General features: G+C 53.7%; 2 protein-coding genes across 2 annotated transcripts in view; one reads left to right on the plus strand and one right to left on the minus strand.

The window, feature by feature from the left end:
* The window catches only part of LOC136060386 (transmembrane protein 263-like), a 183,924-nt gene extending 172,549 nt beyond the window's left edge, over positions 1–11,375 (plus strand). The window contains exon 3 of the mRNA XM_065754866.1: positions 8,551–11,375. Within this exon, the coding sequence (XP_065610938.1) occupies positions 8,551–8,837 (287 nt within the window). The 3' untranslated portion in view covers positions 8,838–11,375. The remainder of the gene's footprint in view (positions 1–8,550) is intronic.
* Positions 11,376–15,037: 3,662 nt separating this feature from the next.
* Positions 15,038–19,876, minus strand: CHST1 (carbohydrate sulfotransferase 1). Its single transcript, XM_065754811.1, has 2 exons — positions 19,782–19,876; positions 15,038–17,063 (listed from the first exon to the last, which is right to left on the minus strand). The coding sequence occupies exon 2, from the start codon at positions 17,017–17,019 to the stop codon at positions 15,763–15,765; it is 1,257 nt and encodes a 418-aa protein (XP_065610883.1). The 5' UTR covers positions 17,020–17,063; positions 19,782–19,876; the 3' UTR covers positions 15,038–15,762.
* Between the last annotated feature and the right edge of the window lie 1,943 nt (positions 19,877–21,819).

The following is a 21,819-nucleotide window of genomic DNA, read 5'->3' on the forward strand; positions in this document are numbered from 1 at the left end:
TCGTGGTCCGTGCAGCACTAAGGAGGAGATTTGATGTCTCCTTGCTCAGTGTTAGTGCTACCATTAATTTATGTGTTCAGAGCTGAGATTTTCAGGTGACAGGCTTGCTGGGAGCACTGCAGTGGGAGGACTGGTTGTCACACTTAGAAGTGACAGAGGTGAGGGGACATGAGAGAGGTCTGGACATGGTGCTGGGGTGTGATTTTTGCACTGGATTAGATTAAATCCTCTGACATGTGACTTGCTGCTGTCCTTCCTTGTTCTGCCAGCTCATCTGCTGGGCATACCTGCCTACTCACCAGTGCAGCGCTCTCCCCCTAACAGCTGAGCTGGGAAACAAGTTTTTGAGGCTCTGCCATTGAACACCTACCACCAGCAGAATAACATGCTTGTTGCTGGCATGCCAGAGCACGAACAGGCAAACACATCTGAGCCTCCCTGGTGGACTCCCAGCTCCACTGTTTCTGTAGCAAACAGCTTTTAGCTTAACTGTCTTGTGATCCTTTGGGTGGACAGAAAGACACCTGGATAGCCACTGGGGTGAATGGGTCGTTTCTGAGTCAGAAATCCTCACTCAGACCTCAGGTCAGTTAAAATTTGTGCCTTTGCTTTTTGAACCTCTCTCCTTTTTTACTTCAGTTCCTCCATGTGCCTTTAGGGAGGAAAGTAGGCGCATTGTCGAAATAAATGGGCAATTTCTGGATTTCTCTGGTGCCAGTCATTCAGCTGGAAAACATCAATGTCCATTGCCCAGTTGCTCCAGGATCATGAAGAGGAAATGCCTGAACCTGGGTCACCCAGTCAGCAAGGCAGGATCTGTTCCGAAATTTTCTGGGACAAATTCTTGAATGTCTCATCTACAAAGTCTTTAAGGGGCAATTGTGTGTTTCCTTAAGGTAGACAGATTAAGCCTTTAATAATTAGGGAAAGAGCACATGAAATACAGACGGCAGCTGATGGATGAGCAGAGCGGACTTCTGATGGCTGATCTTCCAGCTTAGGGCGTCTTTCTTCTAGTTAGATGTGGCTGACTTTCCCTTCCACAATCCTTCCCAAACTTCTGTTGGGACTGTACTCAGGCACCTTTTGATAAATGGTGAGGTAGGCATGTTGTCATGGGAAGGAATTCTAGCCTCACAGGGCAGGGGAGGCTTAACCCAGTCTGCCTTTGTGTAAAATCTACCAGGTAGCACTAGACCATGGAAAAAAAGTCATTACTTACATAAGCTTGGATTACGTTATTTACTCTCCATTGTTTGTAAGGGCCTCATAGAACCATGAAAATGACCTTTATTTCTCTACTGGTTTTGTCCTTTTTCATTTAACAAATATTGATTTTTTTTTTCTCCCGTGTCTTCATCAGAGCTGAATTAACAAGGCTGTTTAACAAGAGCCTGTGATTCATTTGGGGTCCTTTTGTGCCAGGTGCTATCACGAGCAGCTGAAAGCAGCTCAGCAAAGAATGTGCAATCACTGTTAGAGAGCTGTCAGAGTAGGCGTAGTGCCCTGACAAGAGCTGAGTTAACATGGGTCAAAGAGCAAGCTTTAAAAGATGGCTCTTCAGCCTAGGCACAAATACAAGGGAAGGCTGTTTTTAAGGAAAGTACTATTTTGTGTGAAAGCTCCCCTCCCCAAGCCATTAAAGCTTGAAGACACTGAAAAATCATCATTGCCACTGGATGATTCCATTTCCACCCACAGATCACCAAATGAGATTAAGAACCCCCTGTGCTCAGCCATATTCACAGCAAGAGGTGATCCTGTCCTTATGATCCAAAATCACAGTGTCACAGTGATGAGACTCCAGCAGGAGAATGAGGAGCAGGAGCCACTGGCACAGTTTTCTGTGCTTCCTGCCGAGCAAACCTCTTGACTCTAGCAAGAGATTGTAGGTGGAGCAGAGAGTAGAAATGGAAGGTAGACGGGGACATAAAGTTCAAACAAAGTAAGTTTGATGGCCACTTCTGATGCTTTTAACTCAATGGAGAGGGAAAGCAAAGGCCGTCTGATAGCTGTCCCTTGCTGTTCATGCTTCCCATAACATGTCATTCTGGTTTCTTGTGGAGGACCTGGAGGTTTGTGCAGGGAGACTAAGCAGCTGCCACAGACAGTTGGGCAAGTTGAGATCTCATGCCTTTGGGGATCATCTCTCTGCGCAGTCAGTGGTCCTGAGACATCCCATAGGCTTTTTAGTCGCCCATGTGGGTTGTAGCAGAAGTCTGACCTTCTGTGTGTATTCTGCAATAGGAAAAATAGACATTGTGTTGGAGGTGGAAACAGTGTCTGGATTCATTCTTCCTTACGGGCAATGACCATGCAGCTTTGCTCCTGGGCTCTCCTGTGGGCTCACCTTCCTTACAATGTGTGCCCTGTGGTCAGAGATGACATTTGTTTCAGATGAGACTAGGGTCTTGTTAGGCCAGCTGTTGAACAAGCTGATAAAAATGGAGTGTTCTCATCCTTAAGCTCTTATGATTTATGTCAGAGGACGACAACCTTTTGAGGACTTTGTCCCAGTGTGCACTTTTTTCTCTCTCAGATTGGAGGTTAAGTATGCCAGTGGGAGCGGGGAGATTGTCTCTAAGAAGTTCCCTGAGACCAATCAATTAGTGCTCATTATTTCCTCTCTGCGGTGAGAGGACACATGCCTTCCTTGATGCTCTGGGCTCTGCAGAGGTGGGATTGGCTGCTGCCTCCTGCTACCAGGCAGTATCCCCAGGTGGAGGATGACTATGGCAGTTCCTTACAGACCATTGCAACTGCACTTGCAAAATTAGAGAGTAAGCTTACATTCCTCCTCTGGTTAATGTCTGTTCCTACAGAGTGAAAGTGAGAGAGGACATGGCATTCAGCTGCAATTTGGGCCACTGAGCAGGTTTGGGGAGGGCTTGAGAGCATCCTTGGGCAGACCTGAGGTTGACCTTCAGCACTGGGTTATTAGCTGCTCTGAGGCCAAACTCCTCAAATTCCCTTTTCAGTGGAGGTTTCAACAATACCACCATGTCTTTACAAGGAGTTCTGGTGATGTGATGTGATGTTCCTCCCCCCAGAAAAATCCCAACAGAAAATTCCCAACCAGGGCAAATCTTAGTGCAGTGCCTCACACTTCCAGAGTCAGAGTGCTTTTCCCCCAGGCTCTGCTGAGGAAAACAAGCCACTCTGTATCACTGTTCATTTACCCTCCTGAACCCTCTCTCACAGTACTGCAAGGAAGATGTTTCAGCAGTTAATAATGCTCGTAGGGCATATGCAAGGAACAATTAAAGCTCATTGTGCCAGTGACGAGCCCTGGGGTGAGCCAGGCTTTGGAGACAGCTGCCCCCATTTTGCTGCATGCAGCAGGATCTCACACAAACCATCCTGTAGCAGAGAGAGGCAGATATGTCTTGCTGATTGCAGACTCTGGGAATTAGCATTTAAAACTCAAGGGGTAAACTCAATGTGGCATTTCTAGGCTTTTTGCTGGTGGCAACCACCTTGGTTTGCAGTGGTCCACTCCTGGGCAAGCAGAGCTGAGGGGGCAGAGCTGCAAAGCCCATGGAGCCATTTCCACCAGCTGCAGCGTGGCAGGAAGGAAACACAAGTGTGTGAGCATTCTGTAGTGCTCCCATTAACTCTTTGCCTTTGGCACAGCCAGATCTAGACCTTTGATCCTAAAGCACTGGAAAGGGCAGGAACAGCAGTTCCTTCATCACAGGTGTTGGTGCTTGGTACAGCTGTGTCCTGCAAGAGTCAGCTAACTCTTCCCTAGAGACAAGGAAGGAGGCAGAGCTGGTCCTTTTCTGGAGAAGGGTCCTCCTTGGAGGTATGCATTGAGGTTTCACTGTTGCCCAGCCCTCAGAGCAGTCTCTGCCTGTTTTAGTGGCTCACACAGGAAAAGAGGTGCCTCTCCCAAGCTAGGAATCTTAGCTCTACAGTCAGCAGCTCCACAGCCAGCTGGTGTGCCTGGGAGGGGGCAAGCTTTTGTCTCACCGTTGTGACTTGTCTGTAGACTGGAAACCTCTCCAAAGATAAATTGGAAGTTGTCATTGGCATCTCCACTGAGAATGTCAACAGGAATCTGTCAGCGTTAGTCATGATGATACAAACACAGTTTCCCGTTTAAAGCACTGCACCAACTGTACCTAATTAACCTTCATGACAGCCCAGCAATACAAGGAAATAGGGATCATTAACTTCAGCATCGCTTTACAGAAGAGGAAGAGAAGCAGCGGTGCCAACCCCATGCGTTTCAAATTGAGGTAGGCTCAGAAAATCGCAAGGTTAAAAATAACAATACTCCATTTGGGATTCTCAGAGCTTTAGGAGTGCACTTGAACCAAACTCCAGCTTTTTCTCCAAGAAACATCAGGACTGGAAAGTTTCCTCCCATGCACGCTTTGGTGTAATTCAACAAGCGAGGCTTTTAGAAAGTCACGCATTCTCAATTGCAGTGGTGCAGAGGCATTAAAGGAGAGAATGATTTACTCAGAGCTGCTTAAAATTCAGTGGCGAAGCTGAGACTGGGCTGCATGAGTCACTGACCCTCCACCCCTCACTTGTTCCTCCAGAACAGACATTTCTCCAGGTAGAGGAGCCTACCTCAGTGCACCAGCTGCTGTTACAGGGTCATTTAATGGCTGCCGGAGGTGTCATTCAGGTAGGAGCTGGGACCTCACCCCATCTCACCTCTGCAGAGGGACGGGTTGGTGCCAGGCACTGTTAGCATTTTGGTCTTTGTGCCAGTCCAGCTCCTCTGCCTGGAGCTCAGATGGGACAGAAGTGTCCTATGGACGGAGAGCCATGCGTGCTGCTTCCTCACCTCACCTTGCTGACCAGAGGCTGTTTTGATGAGTCGGTAAGGAAGAACAACTGGTACTAATCCTCCTTAAAGTAGAGTTCTTGCCTGCCGGGACCTGATGAGGATGCTCTGCTCTGTGTGGTGCACAGCAGCAGGACCTCAGCTCTGCACTGACATTGTGGGGACAGGGAGGCTGTGGGCAGGAAGAGCACGCTGTGTGGGACACTGACCTGAGCGCAGAGTTGGCATTTGTACAGCAGTGTGCTTCAGTCTTTTCTTTTCTTCCTCCTTCCTCTGTTCTGAGCTGACGTGGGGTGAAGTGAAGCTGAAGGGACCCTCAAAAAGGCCAGGTCATTGATGGAAGAGAAAAGGGCTTGACAGATGGTAAAGAGCTTTTATGAGCAGCATGGGCTGCGGCGGGCTCCAGGGAACAGAGTTGTTCCTGTGCTCTGGCTGTGTGTCTGTCTCTCTGATTATTTTGTGTATTTCATCTCTGCTGCCTGTCTCGCCCTTAATCTGGGCTCCTCTGTGCCAACAAAATGCTTAGCTCACTCCATTGTCTGAGAGGCTAATTTGCACTGTAAATCCGATGCTTATCTTACATGACAGCTTACTATGGGGTTTATTGCAGTCCTGAAGACAAACTAACCAGAGCTGGCTGGAGAGCTCTCGACACATCCTCTGGAGTATAACACAAATACAACTTGTTTCAGCACGCTGACAGGATAGAACGTCCCCTTGCGTTTTGGGGCCATAAGGAATTTCTCTTTCTCTTTTCAAATTTATTCAAATTTGAGGTGTTTTTTTTTTTATTTTATTTTATTATTAATGTTTTAGGTGGTACAGCATCTGCTCTGCGTTGGAGCCCTCGGGATGCTCCTGGAACAGCCTCCCATCCTCTTAGGGCCAGGTCCTTTGTCCTTCCTCCCTGCTCCCTGTGGAGTGTAAGAACCACGAGAGTGGCTGCAGAGCAGGTGCAGGCAGTGTGCGAGCACTGATGCTCCAGGATGCTGCAGCTTTGTTGACTCTGCCTAGCTTAATCAGAAAGAACCTTTGTCCTTGTCTCTCTTCATTAGTATTTCCTGACACTTTCTCCAATATGTTGTAGCTCTTTGCTGGCAGAGTAGCATCCCCCATCAGTCTCATCTGCAGTTGCTTCCTCCCCTCTGGTCCCTGGGCTGTCCACCTGCAAGCAAGCACACAGCACCTAAATGATGTTCACAGTGGCATAAGTCGGTGAGCTGGGCAGCTCCTATGGCCCCAGAAATATGTAGAGAAGGCTAAACCCTCAGATGGAGGGGTTCCAGGTAGCCTCAGACATAAGTTTATCTAGGGAGAGCCAGAGAGATTATTACTGCATTGATACAGCACTTGGTTCTGCAGCTGAGCGTGCTGCTTAATGCCCAGAGCTTCTGCATTGCAGTCCTCTGAGGGACACGCAGGATCCTGCTTCCACGTCCAGCAGGAACACCCCACCCAGGATGGCACACCCATCCTTCTGGGTGCCATCCTGCCCCTGGGCTGAAGACAAAAGGTGCCTTACTGGCTAAGCCATGTGCAGTGGCTGGGTGGCTGGCAGCTGAGCTGGAGATGGAGCCAAAAGATCTCAGCAGCAACGAGAGAAAGAAAAAAAGCTTTTAGAAACTCCTGAGGAAAAGCCAGGCAACGTGTTGTGTAGCCAGTAGAAAAGGAGCTGCTTAGGCCTTATCAGAAAGTCTGTACTGGTCCCTCCCAGGCTCCATTTTCCTGCCTAGATGATCAGACAAGTGTGCAATCTAAAGCTTATTCCAAGTCACCAGAGCTGGCAAACCCAGGCTGCTCACAGGCACTGTCCTGAACCTGCACCAGGGATGGCTGCTCCACAGCCCAGATGGAGCTTGGGAGCCTATGGCTCTGAACAAAGACCCCCAGAGCTCAAGAGTTTTAGGACACAAAAATAACTGGGAAAGGATCGTCACAGCACCTAACTCAGGCTTGCGCCTAATCTAAGTCTCTTCCCTGACTGCAAAGAAGCCAAACAAAATGAATTTCCTATCTTAAACCCCTGCATTAACCACCTAGAAGTTAGACATCTGAGTCTAAAGGCACCCGGAGTTGTTTCCTTGGAGCTCTGGAGCACCCCCTTCCCACAGAGGACCTGCTGTAGTCTGGGAGTGCCTGCTGGGACCGGTGGTGCACAGCAGCTCTGTCCACTTGGCAAGGTCAGGCATCCAGCACCCCAGGGCAAGCAGTGCTTCCAAAGGCAAAATATGTGCCCTGCTGCTGCTGTTTGCCGTCTGGTTGGCTTGGTAAAAAAAAAAAAAAAAAAGAAAAAGGCTTGTTTTCCAGCAGTACATGGAGATCCTACAGCGTTTGTGTCATGTGGGCAATGGGAAGATGGTCCCTGCTCCAACAAATTCACGGTATTGCTGCGCAGAAGTACACTGAATAGCAGATGTGGTAGGGATGCAGGGTGAGACAAGGTGCTAACAGTAAAAGGAAGACGTTTGCTCAGGCTGAGCAAGTCTGACATCTCCATCAAGCAGGGCAGCAGCACGCTGAGGCCTCGCACCTCGGTGAGCTGCTCGCTGGCCTTCCAGCCTTCCCAGGGCCTTTGCATGCTGGCAAAGGAAACATACTGCCTGGAACAATGCTGGCTCCAGTCTGCATGGAAATGAAAGGGAGTGGAGGTGTGAAATGGGGGGGACCAGGTAGAAAATTTCTGTTGCCTGAAATATTGTTAACAAACAAAGAAAGAGGCTGGCAGTGAGCAGATAAACATGGGGCTTTCTTCTCTAGGAGCTTCAGAGAAAGGGGGTGGGGAGGACTTGAGTGCCTGGAAGAGGAAACCAGGTGTGGATGTAGCAGGGAGCTAGAAGCCCTCCTACTGCACTAGTGCTGTGCGGCCTCTTGACCTCTCTTCTGAGCAGGCAGTGGGTGAGGAGGGATGCTGCTGCTCCAGGGCTGCTGCCTTCCCAGCTGGTGCTTGCTTTTTTTCCTGCCACAATTGCTTTGTTGTATTTCTGCAATTATTAGTAACTCATCTCCTGTACGGAACTGGCAGTGAATCAGAAAGCAGACTCCAAAATATCTCGTCCCACAAAAAGAGCAGCTCCTCCTTTGCTTGGCACAGCACTGTCAGCTGAGGCAGTGGGGAGGGCTGTGCGGGGGCTGCCAGGAGGGCTGCCAGGCCCAGATCCCCCCACAGCAGCACGGAGTGAGCCCCTTCTTGGGAGCTGGCGAGCTGCGAATGCTATGTCTGCGGGGCTGTGGGCAGGTGCGATGGCAGCTTGGGTGGGCACAGCGTGCTGGCCTTCTTCCAGCTGGCACAGGTAGACAACATGACAGAGCGTATCAACTTAAGCTTAACAGTCTTAACACTATTAAATACGGCGCTGAGCTCTCTGGAGGGCTTGTACAACCTGAGGTGATGTCCGTGTCACTGTATCTTTACTGCAGTTTGCTATCTGCACGAGCTCAATTACAGCTCCAGCAGATAGGTGTGTGTTGCACCTCAGTCCCTCATCTGACATGTGTGCAGGGCTGCCTCCGAACAGCTGCTTCTGAGGGCCTGCGGCCACACCAACATCATCCACTGCTATCAGCAGCCCGTGCTCCTGTGCTGGCTGCGATTTACTGCTGTTAGTCAACGTGCGGGGGACGGGATTGCATCTCCTGTCAGTGGCACTTGCATTGAGTTGCACGTGGGAGTGGGGCCGTGGTAGGGAGCGCTGCGTGGGGAGAAGGCCCTCAGCCCCACCCCACTGACTCTCCCTCTCTCTGTCCTGCAGATACCAGCAAGGACCATCCTCAGCAGCAGGCAGGAGTGATCTGGAGAGTGACGGGCGGCCTATTCAGCATCACCCGGGGAGCGGTGGGGGCCACACTGGGAGGAGTCGCCTGGGTGGGCAGCAAGAGCCTGGAGCTCACCAAGACGGCTGTGACCAGCGTCCCTGCTGCTGGCGTTGGACTGGTGAAGGGCAGCGTCTCGGCCGTGACCGGCGGCGTTGGAGCTGTGGGCAGCGTGGTCGCTGGCAAAGTCCCTTTCACCGCAAAGAAGAAGGACAAGGCTGACTAATCCCCATCGTGGCTCCTTTCTGAAAGTTCGACCTGCCCATACTCTCCCCCACACAGCACCTCGTTGAGTCGGAACCAGCCGCTTCAGGGAGGGTCAAGCACCTGAGCAGACTCCGGCTGCAGCCTGCTCAGCATCACCTGCTTGGCTCAGGGCTCCCAGAGCCACTGTCTATGCCTTTCACTCCTATCACCTACTGGGAACCATCTCTGCTCCGAAGACTTCAAAGGCACTGTCTGTCATGTGGTTTCCTTCCTCCCTTCTTCCTCTTGTAAGCATAGAGGGGTGGGAGAGGCTCCATCTTCCTGGAGCTGGGAACAAAGGGGAGAGGGAGAATTACGCCTGTCTTGAGGTGTTGGTTGTGTAGTTGAATTGAGCTTCATCAGGGAAGACAGCCTTTGAAGCAACACTTCCCTCAGCCCTGGGAGGTGTGCTTGGGGGTCTGCCTGGGGGAGAACGGTGGAAGAAAGTCCAACTGACACAAAGGAGAGTCACTGATAAGAGGAGGAAACCTCCCTCCTGCCCTGCATCTCTTACATTTTCTTTGCAGGGCCCACCCACAAGCTGCTCCCAATCACTCACTCCCTGGCTGAATTGCACCTTTTGGAGAAGGAACCCTCAGTCTCAACAGAGCAGCTCCAGTTATGATGCCACATAGAAGCATATGTCCCAGGCCATCAACTTCTGCATGGATTTCCTTGGTGGGAGGCAGGAGGATGAAATCTGCTGTATGTTCCCACTGGGGGAATGAGCTGCCAGTGGCATCTGCCAGGCATCTGTGATGTTACTGCACAGGTAGTGGATGCCCCACTGGTGAGAGATGAGGGGTGCCCTTACTGCAGAGACACAAACCAGCCCTTGTGTTTGACCCTTGAAGTCCTTGCAGTATCCCTGTCTGCTAAAGGGGCACTCTGGCTCTAGGCCACACTCACTCCACAGATGTCACCGGTAACCACAAGCAAGAGTGTTCCCAAATGCCGCCCAAGTTCTGCTCCAGGGAGGGAGAGGAGGCTGGGAGCCTTGCCCAGCCCCCTGGGAGCAGTGCCTGGCTGGGAGTGGGACGCACTGCTTTGAGGAACGTATCCCTAAGGAGCTCCAGCCCAGCTCCTCTGAACCACTGTATTGCACTAAAAGCCCACCCAAACTCTCAGTGCCGCAGAAACCCAGACACCTGCATCCATCTGGGAGAGACAGCCATCCTCAATCTGGCCCATAATGCTCGGGGGTCGGTGACATCGTGCACTCACACGCACTCACGCACGTGCACACGCTCACACTCCACGGCCCCCTGCGATTCTCGGGATGAGGAAAGCTGCAGGTTCCAAGATTAACTCTGCTTTCCCTGGCTTTGGCAGGTTAGTAGCCTAGGTTGTTAGCTGTTGGATGCGTAGGCAAGTGAAGCAGTGTTTGTGCTGTGTTTTATAGATATGCATATGTGTTAGCGTGTGTGTATGTAGCAACCCACAGGCATGTTTTCAGCCAGGTGAGCAAAACCGTGCCACTGCCGTGGAGGAGTTCACATCATCATCTTTGGCACTTCTGGCATATAGGTTCGTATAGGGTTCTTGTCACAATAATCACAGTTTAGAGGAAGATGTCCTCTCTGTGGCCCAACAACTTAGTTTACTGAAACCAAAGGAATGTGAACAATCTCCTTTCTCCTGTCTATTCCGTCTGTTTACTTTCTGCCCTATCTTTGGACATCGAAGCCAACTTCCTTGGTTTTCATTTCCTGTGCAGGCTCATTGCATTTCCTGGCTGCCTAGGCCTCAAACATCAGGGAATATTTAAGTACAAGTCGTCCCCTCCCCATCCTGCCTGAATGTTCTCGGGCTTGTGAAGCCGTTCTGATTCTGACCTTTATTCAGCCCACATTTGAGGCCTGCCATAAGTCACTGTGTCCCCATGCTCATCGTGCTGGTGTTAGTCTCTCCCTGTGTCCCTTGCTGGGCAGTGGACCTGCCGTTTGCAGTGGGAAGAGCTTCCTGATCTCCACACTGTTTTACTTTGGATAGCATGAGAGTGGTTTAACCTACATCTTTGTTTCTGAAGAGGAAACAGCATTCAGTATGAGTTTGCATTTCCTCTCCTTGTCTCCTTTGTTCTTGTGAAGGCCAAGTTGACCCAGATGTGTTGGTTCTGTCTCTGTTGGCAGCGGCTTCACAGAAAGATCAGGTCTTGTGTGTCTGCACTTTGCTGGGATGCTCGTGGCAGTGAGCAAGGCCAGAAGAAACCTTTTCTGTTCTTCCTTTGTAGTGAACGCCCTGCAAAGCGGGAGGGCAGTTTGCACTGCATGGATCTCTGCTCACCGCTTTCTCTCAGTGTGTCTCATTTCTTATTCCAAATCGCAGACTGCTTCTGAATCCATCTCTAGCCCCCAAAGCTAAAAGCTGCTTGTGCATAACTAGCTGTGCTGTCACCAGCCCTCTTGGAAAGACACAGTTTCTTACCCACTGGGACTCCTTCTCACTACCTCTCCAAGGCTTTAGGCAGGAGAAGATGCTGTGAAAGAGCTTCACATCACTAGCCACCTCTGGGCAGATGATGCCCAGAGCTCATCACGCTCTGGTGAACATAGCCCATACAGACCTGTTCTTATGGGGGAGACATTAGGTCCTTCTTGAGCTATTGTCCACAGGTGTGGGAAATGTGATAAAGGCGGATGGAGAAGGGCCATACAGGACCTAAGGGTTTTCCATCTTTGTAGTTCTGCTTTTTGGTGAGTGCCTGCAGTAAATGAAGTTCCCCATTTGTCCCCATTTGAGGGATGGCCTGGAGAAGGGAAGGAGACATGTGAGGGGAACTCCCAGCACAAACCACCGTCCTTTGAGCCCAGCTAATGGAGAGCTCATGCACCATAAATAGCAAAAAAGGGAAAACTAGCAGCTGGGGACAGAAGATTAAATCTACTCAAAAACCAGGGGCTCCTGCTGCTTAATGAGTGTTCAGGAATACATAAACACTCAGGGCGCAGAGGAAGGCCTGTGGAGGTACGGCTGTTGGTGCACTAGGTCTGCTTGCTTGATCCAAGTGACTCAGCCCTGAGCTGCTCTTCTGGGCATTCTCTGTGCCAGAGCAGAAGGAAACAGTGTATGGTATTCATCACTGTAAGCACAAAGGTGCCTCCTGGCAGTGTCAGTGGCACGATGGTGGGATCAGATTGGGATAGGAGAGCTGCTAGGAACTGCTTTTCTCCTCCCCTCCTACAGAGACTTCAGCCAGACCAGAGCCCACCCAGGCCACTTCTCACACAGCCCCTGTGAGGAAGAGGCTAAGAACTACATTTTGCTTGATACCAGCTGGGGGGACTTGGTTCAAGGGGGACAGCATGAAGGTAGTCAGAGGGGTGGAGGAAGCTCATTCAAGATAGATGAGGGTCCTAGTGTTAGGAGAGGAAGAATGAGAGAGCAAGAAAGGGAGGAGCACAGAGGGTGTTAGGACAGGCTCTGAATCAGAGGATGAACGTAAGATAGTGCCCTAGGGAAGAGGAGTGTGGAAGAATATGAGTTTTGGGGTGTGGTGTTGTTCTGCTCCTGGCGGGGGACCTGCTTCCACAGCAGTGATGTTGATGGGGTTGTTTCCATTTTATTGGATCAGTGTGCCCAATAGAGGGTCCAGGCACCAGGTCAGCCCCTCTTCACTCCCACATCTCCCCCAGGCATTTGCCAGGAGCCCCATACCACAGGGCCAGGCTGCAGTTCTACACACAGCTCAGTACCCCAGTGCAGCTGGGCATTCCCCTGCCTGAGGGGCTTGCCATGGCTCAGAGGAGAGCCCATGAGCACTTGCTTTCCTCCTTTTTCCCTTGCTCATCCTGTTAGTGTTCACCTTTTTTTCCCTCCCTTTGCTTTCTGTCTTGCCCTTGGTGCAGAGCTCTCCAAAGCTCCCCAGAGACCTCCGTTACACATCCCCACTCACATTGGCTGGGAGGGCAGGGAGGGTGACTCCTCCCATGGCTGCCCTGGCTGGGAGAGGAGTGCATGTCTTCCACCCTTTTCTGTCTGCTTGTGTTCATGTCTGGAAAATCTTAACCCACTTCTTTCCCTCTGGGTTCTCTTTTTGGCTCTTGTTCCTGTGGGTGGGTCATTCCTGTATCTCCATTGCAAAGTCATCCTGGTGAAAATAACAGCACGAGCATAAATGTGGAGATGGATGGAGAGAGCTGCAGAGCTGCCAGGACAGACGTGGGGCCCATCTCTGCTCCTCCAAGGAGCCAAGGAGCCCTTTGCTAACCCGGCACCGTTGCTGCGGCCGCGCAGTCCCATGCATGGCATCAGGCTCCAGAGGACACTTTTGTTCTTTATCATTTCATTGTCTGTAATTGGTTTCCTACTGAATTTGTTTGCTTGGTTTGTTTTGCAGTGTGTTTCTGGGAATATTCTGCATCTCTGTATTTTAATTACAGTAAAATTTGAGGATAAAAATCTTTGTCGCGCCGTTTCTTGTTTCCAGTGAGGGAAAACAAGCAAAGGAAGCGCAGTTGAGTGAAGATGTTAGAGATTCCTGGGGAAATCAGATCTCTCCCCTAAGGGCTCTAAATGAGGCACCAAGCAGGGCTGAGGCTCAGTCCCCGCTTAAACTGGGACACGACTTTCAACTGTGATTCAAAAGCCATTTTGCTGCAAGCAGGTTTCCTGATTGGAATGGCAAGAGCAGTTCGGAGAAGACTTTTTAGACTCCATTTCTTGTTTTGGTTTAAAGACCAGTGCAGATGAGGACTTTGGTGCCAGGGAAAGGCAAGCTGCCCCAAAAGTGGAATCTCAGCAGACAAAGATGGAAGAATTTGCCTCTACAGATGCTGTTTCTTGATGCAGATTTGCACAGCCACTTCTCCTGGCTGAGGAAGAGAGAAGCCTCCAACCCCTGCAGCAGCCTCTTGTTTTGACAGCCCAGGGAAGTTTTGCTTCCCTCTGTACAGCTGTGAGGAGCCTCGTGGAGCAACCAGACCCACACGCTGGTTCACTGGCAGGCAGCATCAGTGCTGGATGGGAACAGCCTGTCACCCTGTTCCACTTCACCCACTGCACAGGTACTTCCCATAGCAGAACTGCCCCATGCTCCTGGCAACATGCAGCCCTTGAGCAGGGACGATGGCAGCACAGTGGAGGAGCCACCGAGCTCTGGGACTGCCGAGGGAGGAGGAAGTTGGCAGCTCTGCAGCCTGTGTCCCTTTTACTTGGGTAAGGCTGGGAGCCAACAGCTCAGCATTTGTTAAGTGCTGACAAAAGGATTAATTTAGTAGCTAATAATAGGGCAATCAAGCCATTTATTTGGTTGATGCTTCACTAGTGGTGAAGAATGAAGGAGAAAGTGCCTGGGGTGGTGGAGCTCTCCCCAAAGCTGCCCCCCAGACCTGCCAGGGGCAGTGGATGCAGCAAGCATCCATTGCAAAGCATGCTGTGCCCCAGTTCTGCTCACAGAGCTAGAGCAGGTCACGTCACCTTGCAGGTGGCACACGTCATTGAGGAGAGCCATCACACTGACCACCACTACTCACCGTTTCCCCACCCCTGCCCGACTCAAGCAGGTTTGCCAAGTTAAGCCAATTTGCTACGTGGCCCTAACAAGCTGACCTTGTGTTGCAGCTGCACCAGTTCCTCCAGAGGTCTTCAAAAAGGGGAGAAGAGGTCAGCAAGCAAGGTTTGAACAGGCAGGTATCTTGTGTCAGGCTCTGGGTGCTCTGCAGCCTTGGAGCATCACATATGCCCCACTACCTTGTTCAACCTCTGGGACGCAGGGTGCCTGGAGTATGCGGTTCCTGCCTCTGCCACCAGCTACCAAAGGAGACCTCGTGTATTTCCAGGAGAATCTTCTTGATTGCTTGTTCTTATTCTGGCTGTTCAATGATCTGAACTTGGAGCACTTCTCTCTGTCCTCTGGGGTAGGGCATGCTAATACTTGTGCACTGGGTGTGGCATGGGGCACTGTGGGGGACAGGTTGAAGGGGCCGTGCTGGGGCTGTGGGTCTCTGCTGCCAAGCACACCAGCAAGCTATCACGCCTGGAAATAACCACAGGTTCTCACTTCTGGCTTAACTGCTTGCATTGCTACACACTTCAGATGCTAACATGCAGGTGCTGAATGAGGTGGCCGCCATCCTTGTGGGGATGTGCTGGTGTCCAGCCTGACCTGACACCACTGCACTGGGAGCCAGGTGGATCTGCAGACATCAGCCATCACCTGTGGGCACATCCATCCACAGCAGTTACCGAGGTCTTTCAGTCCAAGTTCACCTCCAGGTCAGTTTTATTGCACTTTTTATTTACAGAAAACACAGAAATAAAGCATTTATGTTGGGCTTCTACCAAACCACCCAATCACTTTCTTCTTTTTTTTTTTTTTTTTTCTTTTCCTTCCCCTGTTGTGGGATTTTGGCACAAGGAAATATCACAGGTGTTACCAAACAACCACATAGGAGCAGCTGATTGCCTGCTCAGCCCCATAACATGATCCCAGCAGACATATTGAACTGAGATCTGAGACAAGGAGGTTGCTCCGCGTTCAGCTTCCAGTCTGACCTGCTCATCGGGGGCAAGGGGGTTATTCTGGAGGGGACGACGCCATTCATAAATTATATTTATATTTACCTCTTACATTGTAAAAGTAAACAGTGCAAAAGTACAGTACCCCAGGTACCCTTCGGTTTGGAAAGCTTGAAGGTTGCTTTATACATTTTGTGTGTTTTGTAAACATTGTTACCCATCCACAGTTCTAGCTCTTGCTTGGAGAGACCCCATTCCTCATGCGTCCGAAACGTGTTGAGAGGCAAGAATCGCTTCCCCTGGACTCCTCTGAGATTCCCACTCAAGATTTAGTGCAAATTTTGGAGAGAAGACGACGAGAAAGAGGGCCGGGGGGGAAACCAAACAAAAGAAAACAAACTAAGGCAACAGTTTGAGACGGTCCGTATCAAAAATGGGGCCCAGCCTTAGGAGAAGGGCAGGAAGTCTCTCTCCTCCACCAGGCTGATGGAGAGGTTCTTCAGCTCTTCCTCGGAGCGGGCGGCCCGGTAGCCGAGCTGTGCCAGCACCTGCTGGCAGGCGCGCTGGGTGAACGCCACGATCTCATAGGACAGACGGAAGCGCCACTTCTCCGCCGTGGCCGCCGAGTTGCGCACCGTCCCATACTTGTGCTTGGATGAGGAGCGGTCCCCTCGCGTGTTGTTCTGTATCCAGCGCTCCACGTTGCCATCCATGGGGATGCCCAGGAAATCGTAGATCTCCTCGGTCTTTTTCATGGGGTTCCTGGCCAGGTCTTCGTACCGCACCAGCATGTACTTGCCCTTGAGCCACGGTGGCCTGTTGAGGCCGGTGGAAACGGAGTTCCAGAAGTCCTCGCACACCGTGGTGAGCTGGGTGACGTCCAGGTTGTAGGGCTTCCTGCCGGTGCCATCCCAGATCCTCCAGAGCCGGTAGGTGTCCCTGAAGGTCTCGCTGCGGGACGCCAAGATGCCCCGCGGGTCTCTCACCAGCTGGATCACCTTCAGGTTCAGCCGCGGGTCTTCCACCAATGCCCGCAGGTCACTCACTTCGGGCACCCGCACGGTTTTGATGGCCACGTGCCCGTGCTCCCTGCACGACTCGGTGGCCAGCGTCAGGTTCAGAGTGCCACACTTCTTCACGCAGTCTCCTTCCTCCAGGTGGAGATCAGTGGCGCCCAGGGCCTCGCAGACGGGCGGCGAGCACAGGGCCTTGCTGGCTCCCCTGCGGAAGAGGCGGTCAGTGGTGTGGTTGACGGGCTGGGGCTTGATGTAGTTCTCCAAGAAGTAGAGGTCACAGTCGTACAGGCTGCGCAGCAGATCACGGCTGGCCCCCAGCATCACCCGCCGGTCCGTCGTGCTCTTGCTCTGCGTCAGCTTTGGGATCAGCGTGTACTGCACGTGGTAGAGGGGCTCGAATAAATAGAAGACGTCAAAATGCTGGTTAAAGAGCTGACCCACAAACGAGGAGCCACTGCGGGTGGTGGCGAGGATGAGGACGTGTGTCTTCCTGGTGGAGAGGTTGTAGGCGAAAGTGGGGCTCTCATCACACAGCCGCTCGGCCGCGTCAGCATCCTGGCTCAGGCTGCAGTTCACGGGGATGGGGCAGCTGTGGAAGGATTTGGCGGTGAAGGTGCGGATCGCTGTGTACTGGATTGCAATGGATGCCAAGGCTAGTAGGAGGACAGCCTTCCAGGAACATTGCATGGCTGGTCACCTTCATGGGGCTTCTTCACAGGTCGTCTAGGTATCTGCAATCCAACAGAGAAGGCACAGGGTGAGCAAGGACCAGCATGGAGGGCCTGAGCGTTCCTACTACCAGCAAACACCCTCCCACACTGCCAGTAGCGGGTCTAACCACATGGATGCCAGCCACACGCTGCAGAGCCTGTTTCGGAGGAGAGGACAACAGCAAGAGGCTGGCACACCTCCAGAGATGCTCCCAGCCAGGACTTCATAGGTTCATAAGGTTGGAAAGGACCTACAAGATCATCTAGTCCAACCATCCTCCTATCACTATCCCTACCCAACTACTAAATCAAATCCCTTAGCACCTCATCTAAACGCTTCTTGAACAACGCTAGGGATGGTGCCTCAACCACCTCCCTAGGCAGGCCATTCCAGTGCCTGACCACTCTTTCAGAAAAAAAATGTTTCCTCAGGTCTAATCTAAATCTTCCCCGGCGCAACTTGTGGCCATTCCCTCTCGTCCTGTCGTTATTTATCAGGGAGAAGAGGCCCACCCCCTCCTCACCACAACCTCCCTTCAGGAAGTGGTAGAGTGCAATAAGGTCTCCTCTGAGCCTCCTCTTCTCCAGACTAAACAATCCCAGCTCCCTCAGCCGCTCCTCATAAGACTTGTGCTCCAGGCCCCTCACCAGTTTTGTTGCCCTTCTCTGAACACGCTTCAGGGCCTCAATGTCCTTCTTGTAGTGAGGTGCCCAAAACTGAACACAGTATTCGAGGTGCGGCCTTACCAGAGCTGAGTACAGGGGGATGATCACCTCCCTGCTCCTGCTGGCAATCAGCATTTCGACGTCTTCTATTTATTCGAGCCCCTCTACCACGTGCAGTACACGCTGATCCCAAAGCTGACGCAGAGCAAGAGCACGACGGACCGGCGGGTGATGCTGGGGGCCAGCCGTGATCTGCTGCGCAGCCTGTACGACTGTGACCTCTACTTCTTGGAGAACTACATCAAGCCCCAGCCCGTCAACCACACCACTGACCGCACAGACTTCCAGGGATGTGGAATATTCTTCAGAAAAAGTGCAGGCTTGGAGGCTACCAAAGGTTCTCCAAACCTTCTCTTGAGCCTCCAAACTGACACTTTTTCTGACGCTTCTTTATGTTTCCAGGACTGCCTATTCGAGAGGTCCAAGATGTGCCATCTTCTGAGTGGAAGCTGCCAAGCGGGACCTCTTTCCTGCTCTCTAGTGCTGGCCAGCCACACTGCACCCTTCACGTAGAACCCCAACTCCCGTGCTGCGGGAGGACGGCTCCCGCTCTCCCATCCCCGTTCCTATTCCCCGACGGGAGGTGCGGGGCTCTGGGACAGCGGTGCCGGGCGCACCCCGATCCCGCAGCCAGCACCCTCTACCCCCCGATCCCATCACCGCTTGTTTCCATGGAAACCGCGCAGTGACTCAGGACTTTGGGACCAGCTGGACACCGCAACCGAGAGCGGCAGACGCCCGTGGGGCCGAGGAGGGCGGGGAGCGGGGCGCGGTCGCCCGGACGCGCTCCCGGCGGCGCGGAGGGGGACGTGGGACGAGGTGAGGGAAAAGAAGCTCTCCCGGCACCGGCGCTGCCGCAGCACACGGCGGGCAGCACTGCAGCGGGCTCCGCAGGGAGCGGGTCCCCGTCGCTCTCCGGGAACGGGAACCGCGGGGCTCGCGGCACCGCTACTACAAAGAGGAGCGTTCCGGGCGCGGCACTCCTCCGTGCAGCCCCCGAACGCGGCCGCCGCGGCCGCGATCCCTCCATCCGGACACGAAGAGCCGCAGCACTGCAGAATAACTCTCGGCCGGGCATCCTCCATCGCGCCCGGTGTCCCCCGACCGCTCCCCGCGACGGGACACGTTGAGGCGGGCTGCGGGGCGGCATCCCACGCGGTCGGGGCGGCTTAGTCTCGTCCGCGTCTCTGCACGCGCCCGCAGCCCACCCACCCTGGGCAGAAGCACGGCTCAGTGCCCGGCGGTGGGACCGCGGCAGAGGGATCCCGGCGGGCGGCAGCGAGCGCTCGGCACCGCCGCACTCCGCGCTCCCCCCGGGGCTCGCTCCGCTCTCCACGTGCACCGCCTCTCCCTCGGCTCTTGGCGAAGGACAGGGCTCGGGGCGCCGCGCTCGGAACCGCTCGCTCCTCCCACGTCCCCGGTCCCCATCCCGACCACGTTTCCGAGGGACCGAGAGATCGTTCGCACCGAGCGCGCCCCGCAGGTCGCTGCCCGCTCGGGGCAGAGCTGAAATCGCGGAGCTTGCCGCTGGGGTTTCTTTTTTTCCCCTCTTCCCAGTACTCGGTGTTCGCCTTCCCAGTTAATTATTCGCTTCCCGAGTCGGTCCCGGAGTTTTCTTATCGCAGCATCCACCTGCGCCTGTTTATCTCTCATCCGCTCAACTGCATCGCTCCTCCCGAGGATGCGGCCGCCCGGATTCATCCCGCTCCGATGACGCTCCCACTGAACACTCCGCTGCCCGCGAGCATCCCCCTGCGGGGCCCGGGCAGCTCCTTTCCCCGAGGCGCGACCCTCGCCCCACGCAGCCGCATCCCCCCTCCCTTCTCGCGGCGCCGGGACCCGCGCAGCTCCGACCCCCCGCTCTCCGAGCTCCGCCGCAGTCCTTTCCCTCCGCCCGGCCGCGGGACGGCGGCGATCCCACCGCCCTCGCTCGGCGCGGCGAAGTTGTCTGCCGGCGAAGGGCCTCGAGTGGAGCCGCGCCGTGCCGCGGGGCACCGCTCCCGCAGCCCTTACCTGGCGCGGCGCCGCGGCCAGCTCCCCCTGCATCCCCGGCGGCTGCCGGGCCGGGCACGCCGAGCCCCGCTGGCGGAGCTCCGCCGAGCCGAGCCGCGCCGCGCCGCGGGGGCCCAGCGCCGCGCACCGCCCTGCCCGCGCCCACTGCCGGCCGGGGCCGCCCCTCCACGCCCCTCGGCCGCGCTCGGTGGCGGGGAGAGGCGAGGGGAGGACCGGGAGGGGGCTGCGCTCCTTCTCCCCTCCCTCCCACCTCCCTCCCTCCTTCCTTCGGGCCGCCCGGCGGCTCAGCTCCGGTCTGTGCCGAGCCGCGATGTCCCCCCCAAGTTTTCCCCTTATTTCCTTTTTAGTATTGTTATATATATTTTTGTCCCCCGGGGATGTGCCCGGAGCACAGCGGAGGGCCCGGGGGTGCGGCTGATGGGCGCAGGCACGAGCTGCCCTTCCACGTGCCGGCATGGGTCCATTTTTCAGCACGCTCTACTCCTCAGAAATATATGTGAATGTATACATATCGTCCCAGGGGCTCACTGCCCGGCACCAGGAACTCACCGCAGCCCAGGGAACGCTGCCACAAGAATCATAAAATCATTAAGGTAAGAATCACTCCAACCATTAAGGTAGGAATCGCCAAGTCCAACAGCCAACCCATCACCACAATGCCCACTAACCACAGCCCTCAGCGTCACATGTACAGGGTCCTTGAAACCCTCCGAGGACGGGGACTCCTCCACCTTCCTGGGCAGCCCATTCTGATAGTTATTCCCCATATTCAGTTATTCAGCATAGCCTCCATGGCAGTGCTGTGCTCTTTGCCAGCCCTCGAGTCCCACTGCTGTGCACTTCACACAGGGCTCAGCTGGGCTGCAAGATCTCCTCCGAGCCCAAAGGCCACCCCAAAGGTTCCCATTCCTGCAGTCACTTGCAGCAGATTTCCATGGAGCCCTTGTCTTTCTCCTCTTGTCTTATTGTTAAAAAAATATAAGTTAACCATATGCCTGAAAAATCCACAATAAACCAAAGGTGGAGCAGTAAGGGGAATGTGCCCACAGCCATTCCCATTGCTCATATGCAGCTAGGTATGGGCACAGCCAGAATCTGGGGGACAGGGCTCTCACCAGGTTCTCCCCATCCACTGTGCTTCTCCTGCTGGACAGCAATTAACTGGACTTCTGATGGTCCAGCTGTTAACAGTGGGCTTTTGCTGGGTGGTTGGAAACCACCAGTGCCGTGGTGTCTTGCTGGCAGCACACCAGCAGGAGCTACTCTGAGACCTTCCCACGGGAATGTAGGGGCACCTGTGGGTGGGCAGTGTGGCACAGCAGGCGTGGCAGACACAGAAATGCAGAATCCCATAATAACAAAGTACCAGACTATCATACTACTTCTCGTCCTTCCATTCTTTTTCCCACTGATGTGTTTGTGATAAAGGGTCTGATAAGGAGTCAGGGTTCTGCTCACTAACAGTTCCTTTGCTCCCACCCAGCCCAAGCTGTGCCAGCCTCCGTCTGCAGCTCCCTTCCTTTCACCTGCTGCAGATTTAGGGGCAGGACCCCAGCTGTGAGCCATCAGGCATCCTCATGCACCTGCCTCCTATCCAGCTCACCCCACCCTCCTCTCCAAAGTGCTCACTGGGGCTGTGCGGCTCTGCAGGACTCCCACCCAGCATCATATCTCTGTGCTAAGGGCTCCAGGTACACAGGGGAGGGGCCCTCGGTGTTGGCTGGGTGGGGTCAGTTTGTCTCAGTCTGTCTTACTGCTGCATGGGGGTGGGCCACCGGAGTGTTGTTGGTTTATGTTGCAGGCGACGATGATAATTTTTTGCCTGCTGCCTGCACGCTCTTTAATTAACAGCTTGGAGGATGCGGGGCGAGAGTGAGGTGTAATGAGTGCTCCGTTTGCATATCAAAAGGAGCATCGTTAATATCTCTGCTCACAGGGGCTCTCTGAAGGCAGCCGGCTTGTGGGCAGACACCTGGCAGTGGCATCATGTGTCACCGTCCCCATGCTGGTGGCACTGGTAGTGAGGTGATGGCCCTCG

Source organism: Cyrtonyx montezumae, unplaced genomic scaffold (assembly GCF_038088225.1).
Source record: "Cyrtonyx montezumae isolate F1298 unplaced genomic scaffold, pur_monq_1.0 scaffold_10, whole genome shotgun sequence".
Lineage (NCBI taxonomy): Eukaryota > Metazoa > Chordata > Aves > Galliformes > Odontophoridae > Cyrtonyx > Cyrtonyx montezumae.